The sequence below is a fragment of the Ambystoma mexicanum genome, chromosome 9, assembly GCF_040938575.1.
Source record: "Ambystoma mexicanum isolate Mex_15411 chromosome 9, UKY_AmexF1_1, whole genome shotgun sequence".
Classification (NCBI taxonomy): Eukaryota; Metazoa; Chordata; class Amphibia; order Caudata; family Ambystomatidae; genus Ambystoma; species Ambystoma mexicanum.
The window spans coordinates 571,188,841-571,208,296 of record NC_090931.1 but is presented as its reverse complement, the minus strand read 5'-3'; the positions used below and the strand labels follow the sequence as shown (position 1 = coordinate 571,208,296).

At 46.5% G+C, this 19,456-nt stretch overlaps 1 protein-coding gene across 2 annotated transcripts in view; it reads left to right on the top strand.

The window, feature by feature from the left end:
- GEMIN4 (gem nuclear organelle associated protein 4) overlaps positions 1-19,456 on the top strand; it is a 143,776-nt gene that overhangs the window by 78,920 nt on the left and 45,400 nt on the right. The window contains exon 2 of one of the 2 annotated variants that reach the window (XM_069615170.1): positions 10,055-10,123. The exons of the other annotated variant lie outside the window; for it this stretch is intronic. Within the exon in view, the coding sequence (XP_069471271.1) occupies positions 10,055-10,123 (69 nt within the window). The remainder of the gene's footprint in view (positions 1-10,054; positions 10,124-19,456) is intronic. 2 annotated transcript variants of the gene reach the window in all.

The window sequence follows — 19,456 nt, the reverse complement described above, 5'->3', positions numbered from 1 at the left end:
ACAAGAAAAATGTACTCGCTGCAGTACCACAGCAAGTAACTATGGCTTCCGCTTCCAAACGGATATGCCTAACTACAGCACTTGGATGCCCACAGTTGTGGTGTGTTCTATTTTGCCCCGCCAACCACAAAGGAGGAGATGAAATAAGCGTGAAGTAGAAGTGGAAAGATAGGAAGGGAGGAGGGGGATGGGAAAGGATGGAGAGTAAAATAAGAGGACTTGTGGATCAGTTGCCAAGAAAGGAAGGATGTGGTTTAGTAGCTAAACTGCAGACTTTGAACCAGAAGATGCGGATGCCAATCCTAGCTGTCACACTTGAGCAAAATGTGATCTTAGCCAGTTATGTTTCGCTCCATGTGATCAACTTCTCTGGTGAATATGTGTGCTTAGAAATAAACTGAACGATTGTACAGGAAAGCGGGAACATGCAGACTAGCAGCAAAGTTTGAAAAGTTTTGACCTTGAGCAAATCACTAAACACCAGTATAAAGGGAAATACTAAACCATAGACACAGGAGAGCTCTTATGCCTTAAACTTAGACCTTGAAACCAGACGGCCTGGATTATTATCATGGGGATAATTTCAGTATAGTAATGTAGTACTGTCTTATGTTGCTGCTTGCAACTCCTTGATTTAATATATCTGCCTTTTAGCTTTTTGTAGTGTCAATAGCTGGTGTTTTGTCAATCGCTACTCTCCATTTCCCAGTTAATATTGTTTAAAAAGCATACACTGCCCCGGTATGAGAATCAATTGATGTCGCATTCAATGATGGCAAAGACAGGCTAGTGGATATGGGACGTCCTCATTTTGTGAAATAATTGTGCTGATTCCCATTATGATTTCTTTATCTAAAAAAAGTGTTGTGCAAATAGATTTCCTTATCTACTTCAACTTTTATTAATCTTGACAAATGTGGTATGCTGTGTATCAAGTGATATTTCAAATAAAAAGGAAGGGCATGAAGAAGAAACCGAAGGGATGTAGTTAAGTTCCAGGTTACGGGCTACTGTATTAGTGGAATGTTGGATTGCCCTGGCACCTGGATGACCTCCATGTTCTATGGATGATCGTTGCTAAGGACTTCTGGTACAGGCTCCCATGTAGAAGTGTGTTCCTCTCTTCCTCCCATCTAACCATCTACCATACTTAAGAAGAAATAAAAGAACATCTGCTTTGTACCTACCATGTCTGTGTCACTACTTGCTTCTTCTGATAGATGGACACTTCAGGACCAGAAGCCAATGTATCCTAATCTTGACTTCCATTCTTGATCAAAGTTGTTCAATCGATTTTATCTCCGACTTTATCTCCCGTTCTTCACTTTTCTTACATACGCAATGTTTTTTCTTTCCCACTTACAAATTAAATGTCCCGAGTGCTGTTTTAGGGCCCTGCCCTCCATGTTTTAAATGTATTACCTGCCATCATCATCATACATGTTTACTTCGGAAACGTGCCATAGGTTCCATAAAAAATTACAACAATAACAATGTCAGCTATAAAAACATTTGCTTACAGAATAGAGTCCATAAAATGCAGCTACAAATATTCCAATTGCACTCATAAAAATGTAATTCAATGTTTCCTGGTAAGCAGTGCATTGATAAGATATGGCATTTATAATGCACCTATACATAAGTGTTTCAAGGTGCGACGCGGCAAGGGAGGGGGAACGGAGGAAGACGGAGACAATGATCCTACTAGGCCAGGTGTCATTCAGTTCGGGGAAGGGAAATGTGCAGGGGTTGGGGGTTGGGGACAGTGCAGTACATGGGATGAATAGAATAAATAAAACAATAAGTAAAGGTACGGCCAGCTGGAGGCAAGTGCAAGGGTAAGTGCAGACATCAGGTGTCAAGTGCTGGTAGGGGACTGTAAGGATGCAGAAAACCATCCCAGTGCGGGGTTGCCAGGAAGGCAGTGCAGGTGTGCAACTGGCGCGGGAGGGGACCTGGGCCGCAGATCTGAGGGAGGCCAGGTAACCAGTGGAGCTTCAGCCAGGAGTTCAGCAGGGGAGAGGAGGAGAGAAAGCAGAAGCAAAGAGAGGTTTTGAGGTGCTTCCGGGACCGGACATGGTCCTCCAAGTGTCAGGGAGGCTGTTCCAGAGGGAGGCCACAGCCAAAGAAAATCTCCCACCAACTCGATGCTTGGAGAAGCGACTGACCCTGAGGGAGTTTGAGGCGGATGAATGAAGAGCTCGGGAAGGAAGATCTTTAGGAAGAGAGAGTTGAAGGTATTGAGGCCCCAGGTCCCAGAAGGCTTTGTGGACAATGTAGAGGGTTTTGAACTTCATCCCCACAGCAATTTGGAGCCAGTGCAGAGATTTCAGTCCTGGAGAGATGTGATCCCCGGGCTTCAGCCCTAGGACAAATCTCGCAGTCCTGTTCTGGATGAGTTGCAGAGGGCGGAGAGTAGAAGCAGGCAGATTTAGAAAGAGGCTGTTGCAGTAGTCCAGCCTTGAGAGAACTAGAGCTCTGGAGACAGTGAGCTTCTGAGGGAAGGAGAGGAAAGGAAGAATACCTCTGAGGAGGTGCAGCTGGTAGTGTGACTTCTTAGAGACGTCGGAGATGTGAGGAGAGTGTGGAGTTGAAGATGATTCAGAGGTTTGTAGCCTCGCAGGTGGGAGCAGGAAGAGGGCCAAGAGAGGCTGACCAGGGAGTGACGGGAAAAGAGGGAGCGGGTGTGCCGATGACCAGAATCTCAGTCTTACTGGCATTAAGGCAGAGATCATTGGCAGCACACCACTTCTGGATAGCAAACAGACAGACCGAGGTGAGGGAAAGGAGAAGAGGTGGCAGAAGGTAGCCTGAAAATGTGCTGAGTGTAGTCTGCATAGCACTGAAAGTTTGGGCAGAGAGCAGCAATGCAGTGGGCAAGAAGTGTCCTCAGAAAGGACAAGTGCCCATCCAACACGGGGTGACTCTGCCCACAATAAGTCAGAGCAGGTCGATATTGAACAAACCCCTTCTCCCTCAGCAATGGTTTCAGTGTTGACCCTCTCGGTCTTACATAGGCCGGACAGATGAAGTGGGACAGATCCTCCCTGGGTGCATCACACAAAAGGCACAATTGATTGGCGGTGTCTCCAGACCATGCTGCCACCCCCGCTTGTAAGAAGACACAATCAAAATGTGCTGTGGTTGTAAGTATGCGCTGGGAAGGATTCCCGGCCCTCGACGGATAACTGTAAGCCGGGTGTCATTATGATTGCAAGCCTGTTGTTCTGGGGTTTCAGAATCTCACAGGACTCTCTTCTCCACAATATACAAGAGCATAGTTCGGATTTCGCGAACCGATAGAATATCCGATTTGGTGTACAGAAAAGCCGCAATAACTTCTGCTAGTTTTACCTTGGCATGTCTCAGCCAAGTGATTCTCCCATTAAGATATTTTATAACCAGATTTCTTATTAACTCCTGAGTCAAAATAGCCCTGGGATTATCCCACAACCTAAGCCAGCGAAGAACAAACTGTGCTGAAATTGTCACAAAAAATATGCAGTCCAGTTCTTAATGTACACCAACATTAGCAGCCATACAGGGGAGGCCAATAACTCTATTCCAGATAGTAGAGAACACATTTTTAAACAGAGTATCGTCGGTTAATCCCAGGAGCAGTTGTGGGCACTTGCAGATTGAGCCCAGAAATTAGAATGTATGCCAGCTAGCCTGTCTTTCCTTTTGTTTTTGATGAACCTCATGTAAAATGTGATTTTTCTCAAGCCAGTTATGTGCTCGTTGGATGTTTGTAATTCATGAGTTGACGGGCAAATTCTTTTCCCACTCTGAAAATTTCCCACAAAACTGCTTCCCTCGTTGGGGCATATTTTGCACACCTGCAATCACATCTGTCTCTGCTTTAGTATGCTTGTGGGCTGTTTGCTGACAAAAGTATGTGCTTCATTTTACTGTTATCCTGAAACTATTGTTAAATGTCTGTGACCCCGGCCGCACCTCACAAGCCAGGATCACGGTGTGGGGTAATTGCAAGCTGCCCCTCTTAATTGGTTTTTAATTGGGGGATTCTTTGTCAAGACTGGAGGCGAGCATTATGCTTCAACTTCTATTTATTTACTCCTCGGCAGTTTCAACAAAAACATAAGAAAAAACTGAAAATGGGCCTCCTTCATACCTTTTTCTTTTCTTATAAACTACAAATCCCACTGTCTCTGTAGTCCTATTCAGGTCAGTCCAGCCTATGACCCACTTCCTATTCCTGGACTCCTCATCTTGTTTTACTGCTCTTCAGCAGATCAGTACCCTTTTAACACTTCGCCGACCAATGCACGTAGTTTGTCTGTTCCCTTGGATATGAAAAAACACTCAAAGATATGATAGGAGAGAATGCAATAAGGAGTTTTTATAAGAAGTTTATTAGACTTTTAAAGATGGATAAGAGGTCGCAGATAGCAGCAACAGTGACTTGCTCAAACGCTGACTAGCGCGAGCGTGAGAAATAGTTCAATGTATTGCAATGCGTAGTCGATAGATTGGTAATCAGGAGGTAGAATTCAGCCCGAGGCAGGCGAGTCCTCTGCTGCATTCCTGGCAAGCTAGGGGGCTCGCCCGACCTCACGGTCTTTAGTAGCGTTACGGCCCCTCCTTTGGGGGGGCACAGTCAAGAGCGGCAGAAGCGCTCCGGCTCCCTCCAACGGAGCGGTGGAGCCGAAGCGCTGCATCGCAGGAACACTTTAATAATGTGACAGACGTGCGAGCACATTAATGTTTAGAAGCCAGGGCTGGTGGTGATTAACGATTACAATTTGACTAACGCTGACATCGCAACCATAAGCTGCTACAGCCTGCTAGATAAGCACATGACGCAAACACTACAGATCAGATGATCTTTGTGCTCAGAAGAGCTTGAAAGCGGCACGTGAAACCCGCGGAATCTGAGAGATTACAGCTCTCAGTGCTATACAGCCCCAATGGCCGCACAAGCAGGACAAAAGCAGATACTGGTGCTAGCTACAATGTAAACATTTTAAAAAAATAAATTTTTCTTCCAGTATTACGCAGATGATAAAGAAAGCAAAGAACAATCCCTGGACCTCGCCTCCTGTTTTAAAGAAGTGCTGGGTAGCTCATTGATCGATGCTGTGGCGCAAGGGGTGAAACCCTTACAAGATAGTCAAACCCTAGAATCCATACTAAGCCAGCCCCAAGAGAGCACCAGAGAGACACAGCACGCCCACAAAAGAGGATTGAAGAGTAATTAGACCCGCAAGAGGAAATCCACTACTGACAACCCCCCCCGCCCCCGTGTCAACCTTATGGTGTAAAAGAAGACCCCAGAAGCAGCCGATGCTTGATCTGATCATCATGCTGAGAGGCCTTCATGCAAAGGTCAGCAGTGGCAAGCCTCACGACCCCCTGTCCAGGGGAAGATAATTTGGGCTATGATGACCCAGGCTCGGAAGATGAGCCGACAGAGGGCAATAGGAAGAAAAGGCTGAAGAAGGGAAAGACCTAGCGGAGGCAAGTAAGCTCGTAAGGAGAAGCATCTAGAAGAAGAGCTAGAGGAGGTGACAGATGTTTAACCTAGACAGCATTGGGAACTCCCAGATCCTTTGATTGGCAGCCCTCCCCCAGAGTAACAAAATACATGGCCCTGAGATTCAGGAAAATGCTTGAGAAGGAATTGAGATGGCCATTATGGGCGGAATGCTTGCGGCCTGACCTACCGGGCAAAGTGGCAGAGACGCCAGAGTTGGACCCAAAAATGTTTGTTTGTTTCGAAGACTAGCAAAGACCCCCAAAAAGGGATAGATGGGTCGTGGAGGAGCTGCCAGGAAAAGGTATTGGATATCTACGGGCCGCTAGCCAAAATAATGGATCTGGCCGAGAGAGCCAGAGATATCGGGGAAGAGATCGACCTAGAAGCTCTAGCAAACTTGGCGCATAGAGCAGTCTGCCTATTGGGTAACGCGAACTGCGCCATCTCCTCGAAAAGCAGGAGAGGCCTACTGCTTAAGATAGATGCTAAGTTAAGCGATGTAGCTTCAGACGAAGCCGGGGAAGCAGCGCAGGGTCTCCTCTTTGGAGAGATCTTTGGCATAGAGATGGGCAGGTTCGTGGGCACCTGTACATCTCTGGAGAAAGGTTAGGTGTCAATATGCAAAATTTTCAGGGGCAGAGTTTCTGCCGGGACCGGCCGCTATCTGGGACGAGCAGAAGGGCGTTTTCACGGAGGGAGAAGACCCCAGAATCCCAAAGCCCAGTACTGGGAGAGCAAGCAGCAGGACTCTTTTCTTCTCAGCCAGAGGGTGATTTCCGAGAGGTTGCAGAGGAAGAGGAGCCGGCCGAGGCCAGAGCGTTACCCCAGGTGAGTCACAAAATATCCTCCTGTGGGGGGAGGTCAGTTTTTCTACGGAAACGGGTGCTCGCTTTCCAGTGATACATGGGTTTTGCCAACTGTCTGAGGTCTGCAGCTGGAATTCGTACATGAGCCCGTGCAAGAGAGCTGGCACCGCAAGCCACGGCTAGCGCAGGCAGAGCTAGAGTCTAAACCACGAGCTTCACTAACTAGAGTTGAAAGGTGCCATAGTGAGATGCAGAGGTGCCCCAAGATTCATAAGCACTATGTTTCTGGTCCGCAGAAAAGAGAAAGTGCGGCCAATCATAAACGTAAGGGAATTGAACGGCTGGATTGTATACCGCCACTTCAAGATGGAAGGGATGCACCAGCTGAGGGACTCTCGAAGAGAAGGAGACTGGCTAACAAGAATAGACCTGAAGGACGCATACCGTACGGTGCCAATGCAAGCGGAATTCAGGGCCTTCTTAGCTTTTCATTGTAACAGCCAATTATGGCAATTCAAAACCGTGCCCTTCGGGATAGCCTCAGCGCCTTGGACTTTTACCAAGCTGATGAGGCTAGTAGCAGCAGCGATCCGGAAGAAGGGTATCCGGATGATCATATACCTAGACGACGACCCGCTTCTAGCAGAGGAACGAGAGGCGCGAGTGTATCGGACATCGTGTGTGCGAGATCTCCTCGCATCGCTGGGATTCCTAGTGAACTTGGAGAAATGGGACACTACACCAGCACAAAGACTAGAGTTACTGGGTTTCGTGCTAGACACCAAGCAAGCAACCCTAGAGTTGCCAGCCCGAAAAATCAGGGACATCAAGAAGGAGATATCGATCAGAGTGCTAGCGAGGATAGTGGGGATGCCGGCAGCATCGATTCAAGCTATCTTCCCATGTACCCTAAATGATTGAGCCCTGCCGAGGCAAAAGAGCAGACACCTGCTGCAAGGTCTGAAGTATCATCAGTTAATTCCCTTAGACCAGGAATCCAGCACAGAACTAGAATGATGGTTGAAGAATATGCACGCCTGGAATGGTCATGCCATATTCGGAGATCGACCAGATCTAGTTATAGAATCGGACACCAGCCGGGTGGGCTGGGAAGTGAGATGCGGGTCATTAGAGACCGGAGGGAAATGGAGCGAAGAAGAGCTCGGCCTTTACATAAACTGTTTGGAGCTCCTAGTGGGTTCCTTCGCATCAAGGCATTCACGAAAGGAAGAGTGAGTTTGTGTCCTTCTCAAGCTGGACAATATAATCAGTGGTCAGATAGATGAACCATTTAGGGGAGAACTAGGTACCGGCAGCTAGCGGATTTAGTGAAAGATGTTTGCCTTCAGTCAGGGACGTCTAACAGCAGAATACCTTCCAGGGGCACCCCATGTAGTAGCCGACTGGAACTTTCGCTTTCTAACGGACTCCAGTGATTGGAGACTGAGCACAGAAGTCTTTCAGCGGCTGGACCAGCTGTGGGGCCCAGTGCACAATTACCTGTTTGAGACTCGAAACGCAGCTACTTCAGCTGGAGATTGGGTCCGTCCGCACAGGGCACAGACGCATTTCTCCAAATGTGGGCAGGGGAGCTACATTATGCATTCCCTCCCTTCATATATATATATATATATATATATATCTGTCTACAGACATTCCTTGTATCCTTCCGGACGATGAGCAGCTGGGTCATTTCCTCCTCCCGAGAGTGAGAGGGACTCTCCCGCTAATGGTGTGCAGTATATCTGGAGGTGCTGTGCGCGGTCGGGCATTTCAACGCAAGCTGCAGAGCTCATCGCAGGATCTTAGGCCCCATCCGCTAGGAGGAGCTACGACACGGCTGGTGCAAAGGGAGACCTTTTCATTCCGTTTCAGCACCTGTAGTTGCGATCTTACATTTTCTAGCACACCTTTTGCAAGATGGGAAAGTATATCGGACCATCAGAGTGTACAGGTCGGCTATTTCGGCAGGGCACCTTCCTGTTGAAGGGGTACCAGCAGGGGACCATCCGGCAGTAACCAGACTCATAAAAGGGGCTTGATATAGAGCACCCCTGGAACCAAGATACACCCAATTATGGGACGTTACGGTAGTGCTGCGATTACTAGCGAGTTGGCCGGTGGACAGATACCTGTCTCTGAAGCAGTTGTCTGGCAATTCTGCTATGTCCAGTGTCTTGCAAGTGAGTGGCGGATGTCAAGGCCCTAGAGATACACAGGAAGACTTTCGGTCTGGAGGGAGTGACCTTTTCGATAGCTAAAAGGGCGAAGACATGGTCCACTTCGGTGAATTACCCCCATTTCCCAAGCAACAGTAAATGGTGTGTAGCGAGATGTATTAAGCAATACAAGAACAGAACAGCGAAGTGCAGGGCAGCTGGTACTACACAATTGTTCATAGCGCACAGGAAGCCATTCCAAGCGGTAGCAACGGCCACCATAGCTAGGTGGGTGAGAGGTGATGCAGCTAGCAGGCATATATTTGAGAGTACGGAGCAGATTCAGTGAGAGGTGCGATGGCACCTAGAGCATTCACAGCAGGGGTATCACTGCAAGATATTATGCAAGCAGCTGACTAGGCTAGCGATACTAAGCCGATTGAAGGTTTGGCTACCGCTGTATTGGGGAAACTTTGAGCAAGCATAATGCTTGCCTTCAGTCTTGACATGGAATGAAAATTTCCCCTGCTAATTGCGCAGGGAATCTTGATTCTATTAACGACTAGGAGGCAAGCATTAATGTCCCACCCTTTCATGTACTGTTATAATGTATTGAAGTGTATGATGGATGAGTGACAGTACAAGGACTCCACCCTGATGTTGTTGTATAATCCCTTCGGGAAGACCAGAAGAATAGGAGTGATGAGGAATGGCAGGCAGCGAAGCCTGGAAGCAGTGGAGTATCGCATGCGGGAAGCAGCGAAGTTGAGTCTGCGAAAGTTGGATATATTAGCCCCGTTGGTTGGACTTTGTTGGGACAGTTCAAGGAATGCAGTTCAGAGCATTGAAATAACAGGAGTCGTCCAGGAACAGGAAGTGGGTCATAAGCTGGACTGACCTGAACAGGACTACAGAGACAGTGTGATTTGTAGTTTTATAAGAAAAGAAAAGGGATGAAGGAGGACCCTTTTCAGTTTGTTTTTGTTGAAACTGCTGAGGAGTAAATAAAGTTGAAGCATAATGCTCGCCTCCTAGTCTTCAATAGAATCAAGACTCTCTGCGCAATTAGCAGGGGTAATCTTCATTGTTAGGCTCATCCCTGCTAGTTCAACTAGACAAAGGTTCTTGATTTAGCTTGTTTTTTTCATTGTCCTTGGATTCATGGTAAAGGGTACTGATGTCAAAGCAAAACCAGCAAATGCAAAACAAAGAGCCTTCTCCTGCATGCATTAGGATTCACTGCCCGTTTTTCAAGATGATCAAAAATAATTAGGCAAATGGAAAGTTCGTCACTATTAAAGCACAGGTGTTAATTGGAAAAGGACCATGATTGGAATGTTTGCGGGAGGGGGGTCTGTTGCTGTAATGTGCGGTTTGGTCATATGCCATGTCTTGTTGACCCCATTTTAATTTTTATTTTTATTGGTGCATATTAGTCATTGAAGTCAATGTTTTATGTCTGGGAAGTTACAACCGTGATAACACTTAGCTATAGTAGGTGTGTTAAATTAATTATGCTGAAGAAAAATTACCAGCTCCTGCAAAATTGTTTCTTTTTTTTTGTCTCACTTTTTTCCGATCTTAATCAGGTGATCTGCTGCTGCGTCTCCTAAAGTGGGGCCAAATATCCAAGCTGAGGAGCAGCAAGATGGATTCGGGTAAGTGTCTCTGCGGGTTATTCCCTGGCTTGTAAGTGTTTCTCTTGGCTTGGGAAGGCACATCTTTTTTTGTGTTTACATAAGTCTGCCATCAAGTGGTGTCCCAGTGCTGAACAGAACCATGGTTTAAAATTGCTGAGAGCTATTTAGCTCCAGCTTCTAGCCTAGCATGCTTGAAACCAACAGCTACAAAGAGCTACTCTTTTGGCTCCCGAGGCCAATTGGTACATTACAGACATGCATGTGCAACATTAAGTGACGTTTGGAAGGATCTTTTTCGAGGGATGTCACCTTAATGACCTCAGCGCCCCCTAAATTGTTCTGTCGTATTAAACAAAGTGTTGCATGTTTTGTGAAAAAGTCAACGGAGGCATAGAGTCCCTCAACTCCGTGTATACAGGTCCAAGGGGGTTATTTTCACAGGGACATGCGCCACAAAAAATGCTTTAAACTGGTAGGTTAGTTGAGCTTGGCTCAAGGTTTATTTCGGGTTCATTGTATATTCTGGCCCTTTATGATGACACGTGTTTTGGCATATTCTTTTGCCTTTTTCAAATCGGGGCAATGGCCCTGTTTCCCGTGATAAACTTGTCAGTCTGAGTTTTCGTGTCATGGGTTAAATCCCGCCTGCAAAGTCCATACTCTATCGTGTCTCGCATCGGTGCTCAGACGTAAAGGGCCAGAATATACATTGAACCAGAAATCAACCTTGAGCCAAGCTCAACTAACCTACCAGTTTCAAGCATTTGTTTTGTGGCACATGTGCCTGTGAAAATAACCCCTGTGTGCAACATTAACTTGAGTAGTTGAGAATGTTGATAAAGAGGAAAGAGAACGCATCTAGTACCGATTTAAGATAATGGATCATACGTAATGGCCGAAAAGTTAAAGTGGGCATCTCATGTGGAAGTTGGATTCGCGGTGCACTGGGCACTCACTCCTGGTTCTCCAGTGATAGCTCCTGCCTACTGGGTGATATCCGACACCCAGAGGCTGGTTTAAACTCTTGCTCAGTGAATCTTAATTTCAAACTCTACAGAACCATGGGGCAACGTTTTCACATAGTACACGCTGTTGGCTGCATCACCTCTAGGTATCTAGGCTGTTGGTTTTTTGAAAGAAGACACTAAGGGTACTGAGGACAGTATTCTCTGGCTGTGGCCCATAATGTTTAACATCCCATGCTAGAAAAGACACTTGGGTCATGGACTCCATGCGCCTCTCACTGTCTTCATGATCCATATGCTACTCAAATTGTCTGTTGGTGTGGCACATGCTCTTCCTGCTCCGGACATGAAAGCCCATCTCCTCACAAATGTTGCACCCTTGCTCCAAACTCATCACACCGTCATTCCATGTTCCCACATATTGGGAAAATAAAAGGCATTTGTTTTGGTACTCTGGGTCACATTGTCTATGACTAAAGTGCCTTACACTGTTGGTTATCTCAAAGCTCCCCTTAGTATGTTGTTGTGCTATCAGCACCTGATGCTGTCTGCCCATGTGCCACTACCTCCTGACTGTCCTTGTATGCTCAGCTCCTGATAAACTGTACTTTCTCCCCAGGTGGTGTCCTTGCACACACTGCTCTTTACACTGTATTCTTGTCACTTGATTTCCTTGCACCTCGTAGATTTTTCCCATCTACAACATACTTCCTGTCCTTGTATCTTACATTCTTTGTTTTTTGTCCTTTTTGTGTTTTACCTGTGTTACACAGAAGTTTTACAACAGCTTTTCAGCACAAGGAAAAAAAGACACAGCATAAAACATAGCAGTTACCATTATGGTTCAGCTTGGTGATTAAAAGTTGTCAGCAAACACACCACCTTTTTCCATAATAGAGTAAAAAATATAATACATGGCTCATTCCCCCTCCCACAACCCCCTAAAAAGTTCCCAGAGAGCCTCATCAGGGTAAGGATGGTTTATACCAGCGGCAAGCGTGGTCATGGCCTGTTGAGCGTTTAGTGATTCGTACAGAATCAACAAGTGCTGCACAGATTCCAAGGACCGGAGCCACATAGCCTACACAGATGCAGAGGCCTAGGGATGTTTACCCACTGTGAGAAACGTGACAGTCTCTCCCTGACTAGTCCCCAGGGATCTGTCATCCAGGTGACCAGGACACGGCCATCGCTATTAGATCCAGTTCCTGGGTGTGGACCAGTGCGGGAGGATCACCTGGATGAGGGGTCCTCCAGAGTGGAAGTGGGACACCGGGTGAGACACAGTACCCCCTTCCCTATAACACCTTTTCCCCCATTGTATCCTATAGGATATGCAGACGTTCTTACCCTCCCACCCCCCCTTTTCCAACACGGACACTTTCCTACATCATGACAGAAAACTGTCTGACACCCAAGCCAATTACCTGACATGTCCCAACACAAGGGTCAGGCAATTGACAATAACTCCACACACCGGACGGCCCTTTCCCTTTGCCACAGGGATAAAAGACCAGCAAGAAAGCACACTTCAAGCAAGGCAGACTGTACAACGAGGCAGCTGTTCCAACACGGCAATTCAAGAGGAGGAGAAAGGCGGCAAGAACCGAAAGGGCGTCCAGGAGGGAAGTGCCCTTGTCCTGATCGACCCAGACCAGCGAAGCCTCCGAGAAAGGAATTACAAGGCCGGCAACAACAGCCAGCGTGTGCCAACGGTGCACAGAACCCTCCTACAATGATAACCAAGTCGGGGAGGAACGCTTGCTACCGTGGTACCGCTCTTGACTCCAGAGACCAGAAAAACCAAGCAGTTCATCACAGCCGGTGAGTCGGAGGACGAACCGATAGTAAAAGAACTGTGATTGAGTGAAGGTTGCAAGTGGTGATGTAATGTGAATCAAGGAACAAAAGACTTGGTGTGAAACAGAACTGTTTAGAAAACCGAAGACCAGGTGCAGAGTGGTCCAGCGTTGCATTGGCGCTCATTCGAAAGACTCGGACCAGTCCTCGTTTTGTTGAAACTACCGATACCAGAAAGCCCTTGGAGGGCCGACACATGTAGTCAAAGAGGTCATACAAGGGGCGAGTAAAACCCCTTGTACACTGGAAAGTCTTTGACCCGTAACCCAGAGGAAAGCAAAGGGGAATAAATCCTGCGTTGTGTAAAGCAAGACAAACTGTGCCAGTGGCAAATGTGAACCCAGCTGAGAGTTGCCTGCTGAATGGGGTGAGGTACAATAACCCTGTTAACATTGTAGTGATGAGTGAACCCGGCTGAGGGATATTCGCAATGAGACATTTGTTTGAAAAGGCGTTTGTCTCACCCATTCATACAGTTTAATAAACACCCTTGAACTGTGATCCCTTGTGTCTGTCTTTACTGTTGCCTCTATTAGTTCCTTAGACCACGTTATTGTGCCATCCAAAGTTTTCACAGAGTTTATTTTTAATTGAATACAGTGCCACATCAGGGAGTTGCCTACAAATTGCTCATTGTACTTCGGAATACAATCCGGAGCAAGAAGATACTCAGAAAATAATCTGCTGCCACATGCGCGATGTTCACGGAAGTGGGCATAAACCACCTCGTTCATGGCTGTTTTTTATCAAGAATAAGACCCGCGGACGGAGACTCCAGAGGCCAATGCCAACCATTGATGCGCCGACTGTACAATACAGTGTAAGCACTGCCCTCTATGTAAACAAATTTGCCCAGTGCAACATTGAAGATAATAGAATCCAATGGGTCATCCTCTGCATTGGCCAAACGCCAAAAGATGTTCAGCAGAGAACTGTCTCCTTGTAGGAGAGAATGCCAAATTCTAGAAACATTTTCTGCATGAGGGTGCGAGTAGGCAGGCGGAACGATAATTTGAGCAAAGATGATTCCAGTGTTGCTACTCGCGATTCATTGCCAAAGTGCCAGCTTTCGGCTCCATGCATAAGAATGGGGCTAATATTTGCAAGGAATAACTGGGTCAAAATTCCAGCTGGGTAGCCCCCTCCAAAGCAGGCCAACTTTTCCACAGATCCAATGGCCTGTGAGCATCTGACCTTGACATAAGCAAGATGAGTGGTACCACGCAAAGCTTCCTCAAGGCTAATTCCCAAATATTTATATTCATTTACTACCTCAAGGGGTACTCCCTCCAAATGCCAAGGTGCCGTAATCCTGCGGCGGCCAATTGGGGGAATACCATAACCTTCATTTTCTGGATATTAACCACAAGGTCCAAGGCATCCAAACATCTCTTCAAGGAGTCAGATGCCTATAAACCTGCAGGAGTCGGGTCAAGGAGAATGTCGTCAGCATATCCTAACCGTTAAATCGCCCAACTTGGGAGGAATCAAAGTGGGATTTACTAGTGCGGGACCCATATCTGCAAGATTACAGCCTTGTTTTAGGCCCCACACAGTCGGGATCCAGTAATGAAATGACCCAGATTGGTCCAATCTGACCGTAACCCTGCTTTCAGAGCGCAATTGGATGATCATGGACAAAAGACCAGCAGGAACATTCCAAGCGGATAGATTTTGGCAGAGTTTATTTCGATTTACAGTGTCAAACGTTGCACTGTAATCTATAAAAGCTACATATTCAGGGCAATGTCGAATCAGCCATGCCTGCTGAATGACAGTGTGAAGTGAAAGACAGTTGGTCGTCGTGCTTAGGCCACGTTGGAATCCAGTCTGGTTTAATGGAATAAGTTTAGCCTCAATGGCCCAGGTCCAAAGAGCATCAAGGAGCATACAGCCAAAAATCTTTGAAGAAACATTAAGCATTGCTACGAGACAATAGTTAGTGGGGGCAGTACGGTCACCATTCCTCCAGATGGGAACAATGATCCTATCTCTACATGAGGAAGGAATAAGCTGGGATTCGCCAATCCGCCGGAACAGGCAGTCAAAAGCTGATGCCCAGGTATCGGCATCTTTTAGGACTATATCACTGCAAAATGACATCTGCGCCCAAGTCACGTGAGGAGTAGAGTTGTTAATCATCCTCATGTCTACGGCAGTGGAGTTATAATACCATCTATCCAACGAAGGTCCACCCCCTCTGCTTTTTTCTCCACACTGCTGTTTTTTTTTTCTACATATTCAACCCAGGCCGATTCAGAGGCACCCATGATCACGCTCAGGATGATCACCACTAATCAATTTCCAAAATGCATGTGCATCCACCAAACTGTGCCAACGAAACCGCTCTAAACCATATCGGTGCTGTTTCAGCCATTTCCGATATGCCAATTTGGCTTTGTTCAAATGTGACAAATGCACACTAGCCAAAAAGTTGCATGTTCGCAATATTGCGCAATTCTCCTCACAGATCCCTCCTCCTCGAAACAAAGGTGCCATCATACCGGTGCTGGTGCTTGCGCGGATGGCTGGGTCTCTTTTTCCTGCAAACTCTCCTTCTAGAGGCAAGATCGACAACCGTACAAATTACTTCGCCAAAATCATAGATCACATCAGGGGGCATTTATGCCCTCAAATGAAGAGCGACTAACGAAGGAGTTCAGTGTAACACGAAGATGCACAGAGGCCTCCTCCAGTCTCTTCTCATTCCAGGATATGCGGTTTAAAGAGGAGTTCACCATTAAGTCACCAGTAGGCTCCATAATCGAGGTGGAATCTACAAGATTAAAAAAAATTGTCTATAATACTACCGGAATTAGGAGCAAAAACGAGTACATTTAGGTGGACGGTCTAATAGGGAGTAGCGCCATTAATCATTGAAAAAAACAGGAGAATAAAGAAAAGTAGCCAGCTCCAAACCCCTGCCACATGAGCCTGCAAGTGGGCTATCAGCAGTTGAGGACAACAATTGGCCCTCGGAATTTGAGACACTTGGAGGCGCAGGAATGTAAGAGTTAAAATTCCACAAATGATACAAGCAAAAAAAAGCTCATGTTGTCAATGATGGTATCAAATCTCAGATAAAACTAGGCCATGAGGATATCTATAGGGAGGGTTATAGATATTAACAATGACAACTTCCCTACTACCTCCCCCGAGGGTGGCAGCAATGCCGGCCATTAAGATGTTTGAAGAACAAGTTGGTATTTCCACCATTCTGAGAGAGTTCCTAACGCGTGTTAACAAGGCCCCCTTAGGTCATCCATGGTGCCTTTACGGCCGATTTGTGAATGAAATGCCACCCATCAACCACAATTGGTCCCACCAACCAAGTTTCCTGAAGTGCCATTATAGAATAAAATTTCAGATTGTCAAACGGTTCACCCTCTTCACATAAATGTGTGTCCACGCGTATTCCAGCTAATAAGCTGCAATAGTCCATGAGCAGACAGGACTAAAGGTCCAGTGCCCCTCTTTTGGCGGGCAGCTTGGTCAGCCATGCCCAATTGCATTCCTCCCCTGTCTGTGTCCACCCCCACCCCCCACTCCTGCCCCCCAGAGGGCAAGCTAGGAGCTATGGAGGGTGGGCGATTAAGTGGAATTTGCCAGAATGCCAGCATCCGGATCCGCAGGGCAATATCGTCTGCCGTATTTTGAATCAATTACCATGCACTCATATCCAAGATGATTAAAAGAGGCAACATATTCCAAAATATAATCTGTTTCCTTAGAGTAAAAATAAACCACTGCTGTTGCCTTTGTACAATGTTCACAAATATCAACGGTCTTAAGACCATCACTCTGTAGAAAACAGAGCAGAATGATGCAGTGAAACAAACCAAGCAGCCGTGAACAATTTAAAAACTGTCCATTTACCTCATTAAAAATGCACTGAAATAAGAGCACTTTTGTGTCTGCTTTACAAACCAGGCAAGCTATGGACCTCACCCATCAACCTTGGCAGACACATCACTGGTGCCCCCCTGCCAGGATTCACTGAAGATGCAATTGCGGGGGACAAGCCACCGCCACGCGGGGATGAGAAAAGTGTTGTAGCCTTATCCAAAGTTTTAGAAGTTACCCTGACATCAGCTATAATTGTTTTAGCGAACACTACAGGCTCAGAATTTCTATTTGGGTGATTAAACATTACATCATTACTAGTGTTAGTGACACCACTAGTCAACCCACTAGTACAGGGTATTGCTGGTTGAACTGGATTATGAACAATCGCCGATAATCCCATATTAGCATCCCGAAAAATCACACAATTAGAAAGAAAAGCAGCCTTCTCAGCGACCATATTGTTAGTGTTTAAATGCAAAGAAGTGTTAAAAATAGGGAAAGAAGCAGCCGGGCATTTCTCTCGTGGTGCTCTATATGTAACACTAATAGGCCCTATATTGGCCATAACCTTCCTTTTTTCCTTATCCGCAATGGTTTCATACATAGATGCATTACTTAATGTCCCTCGCAGCCGTTTTCTTTGGGTCATGTGAGGGGAGCATGAAGCTTTGGAAGTTTCACCATCGCCAGATGCCAAAGATCTAGACTGCTCAGGCATAGACGGTGGCATTGAACTAGCTGAATCATTAATAGGAGCAGGTGCAAGTATAGCATAATGAGGCTGCAGCTAAGTCCAATAAAGTTCATGTTTGGTTAAGGTGCGGCTCCAACTCTCCTCTTTAGCCAAGATTTTTAAAAATTATGAAGACTGCATATCCAATTTGGCATTAATCACATTACACTTGCTAGAAGGATCAGAGAGCAAAGACTCCCAAGACATTAAACATAGCCGCTGAGCTGTTACTATCATCATCAGAGTTAGTAATATCAGAAGAGCAAGTCGGTGCAGGCGAAAGAATACCATTTTCTCTACGCAGAGAACCCGAATGCAAGTCACCAAAATAAAAATTGGGTGTGGGATCACAAGGGCCAAACTGAACAGTCTCAGGTAGAGCCGATACCGGAGAGGGCAAATCAAATATACCCTCAGATTCGAATAGAGCAGGAGATGGATCGAAGGAGGGCGCTTGAGTATTGTCATCAATGAAGGGGGCACTCGCAGGTTGAGAGTGTACCAAGCACTGCGCTTCCCCATGGACCCAACAGATGGTAACTCGCCCTCTAGCGGAGTGTAAAACGGAGCACTCGGCTCAGCTGGAACTGTGTTGGAGCTTTCTTCAGTGCGAGACAAAGTAGTGGACATAAATTCAGTGGATGCCAGCGGTTCCCCCAAATTTGCCGAAATTGCTGAAGTTGTAGAAACCGCTTTTGCTACCTTTTTCAATAGTCATAGAATCCAAGCACTGAAGAACGGAGAGTTCCGTAATCAAATCCTCCGTCTGCACTTGGGAAGGAGATGCAATGTCAATATCGAGTCTCCTTATTACACATAGAATAGAAAGCTGTGATCATGGAAGCCGAAGGTACACTTTTTGGAAATTTCAGTGTGCGTTGGGGACAAGCACGTTTTTATACAGTGGGTATTTTTTGCTTAAAAGTCAGCACTTGTAGGGATGACCTGGCCTGTCAATATACCAGAGGCATAGGCATCCTCGAGTGCAATTTTCACAGGTGCAGAGACTGCCATTGCGCCCGCCAAGGGCAATAAACAAATTGAAAAAGGGGTACATAAGAGAAACGAAGAAAGGTGGATGGCAGATGTTGGGTTCAAAGTCACAAACCAAGAGAGGCAGATGCTTGAAGCCACTATGCAAATAGTACGCGTAGAGCTCCCCATACTGACCAAACTGTGCCACACTTTCTCCTCACAGCCCACTCACGTGCGCTTTCCCGGAAGCAGCACGTGTTTAACAGGAAACTATGTCAAGGTCAGCTGAGCACCGAGCTCTCAATCGGGCCAGAGCAATCAATCCGGGTGTGGAAAGCAAACTCAGCAGCAGCAGAGAATTAAAATCCAAGTCCGGCAAAGTCCTGTGTCGCACTTTCTCCTCTTGCCCACTGTTTGTTGAAAACATCTCAGACTTAGCTATTGTATTTTCACAGCCCTCCTTCCTGAGAGGAGGTGAGTTATATGGACTAAGAGTGAGTAGTAGGCGCCATCCAATTTATCTAGACCAAGAGAGATTAGTAGATGTTCATGCTTAATCCTCCCCGCCCCCACTCCCCACTCCGGCATCGCCAGACTGGAGTGTAATAGACGCAAGAAGGAAAGAAAGAGAAAACTGACCTTTTCTGCCTATGCACCGAGACTCCAACACGGTCACATAACACATTGTCGCCGACTTGCTTGCATGACTGAAATTAACACTGTGTTGCCATTTGATCGCTCAGCAGTTTATGAATGTCCGCAAGGGTGTCTTTGTTATGTGTAATACTATAACTCTGCTACTTGATTTAAAGCAGTTATGTGGCCGGTTTCGATCTGCAGGATATATTCAGGGGGTCAATCCCCAATATCCCCTGCTCGGATATCACTGGGTCTGGTGTGTCGCCTGTGGCGCACCGGTGCACAGGGCCGGCTATTAGTGTTTCAGCTAGCCCGGTTTGTTCAAGTGTGGGC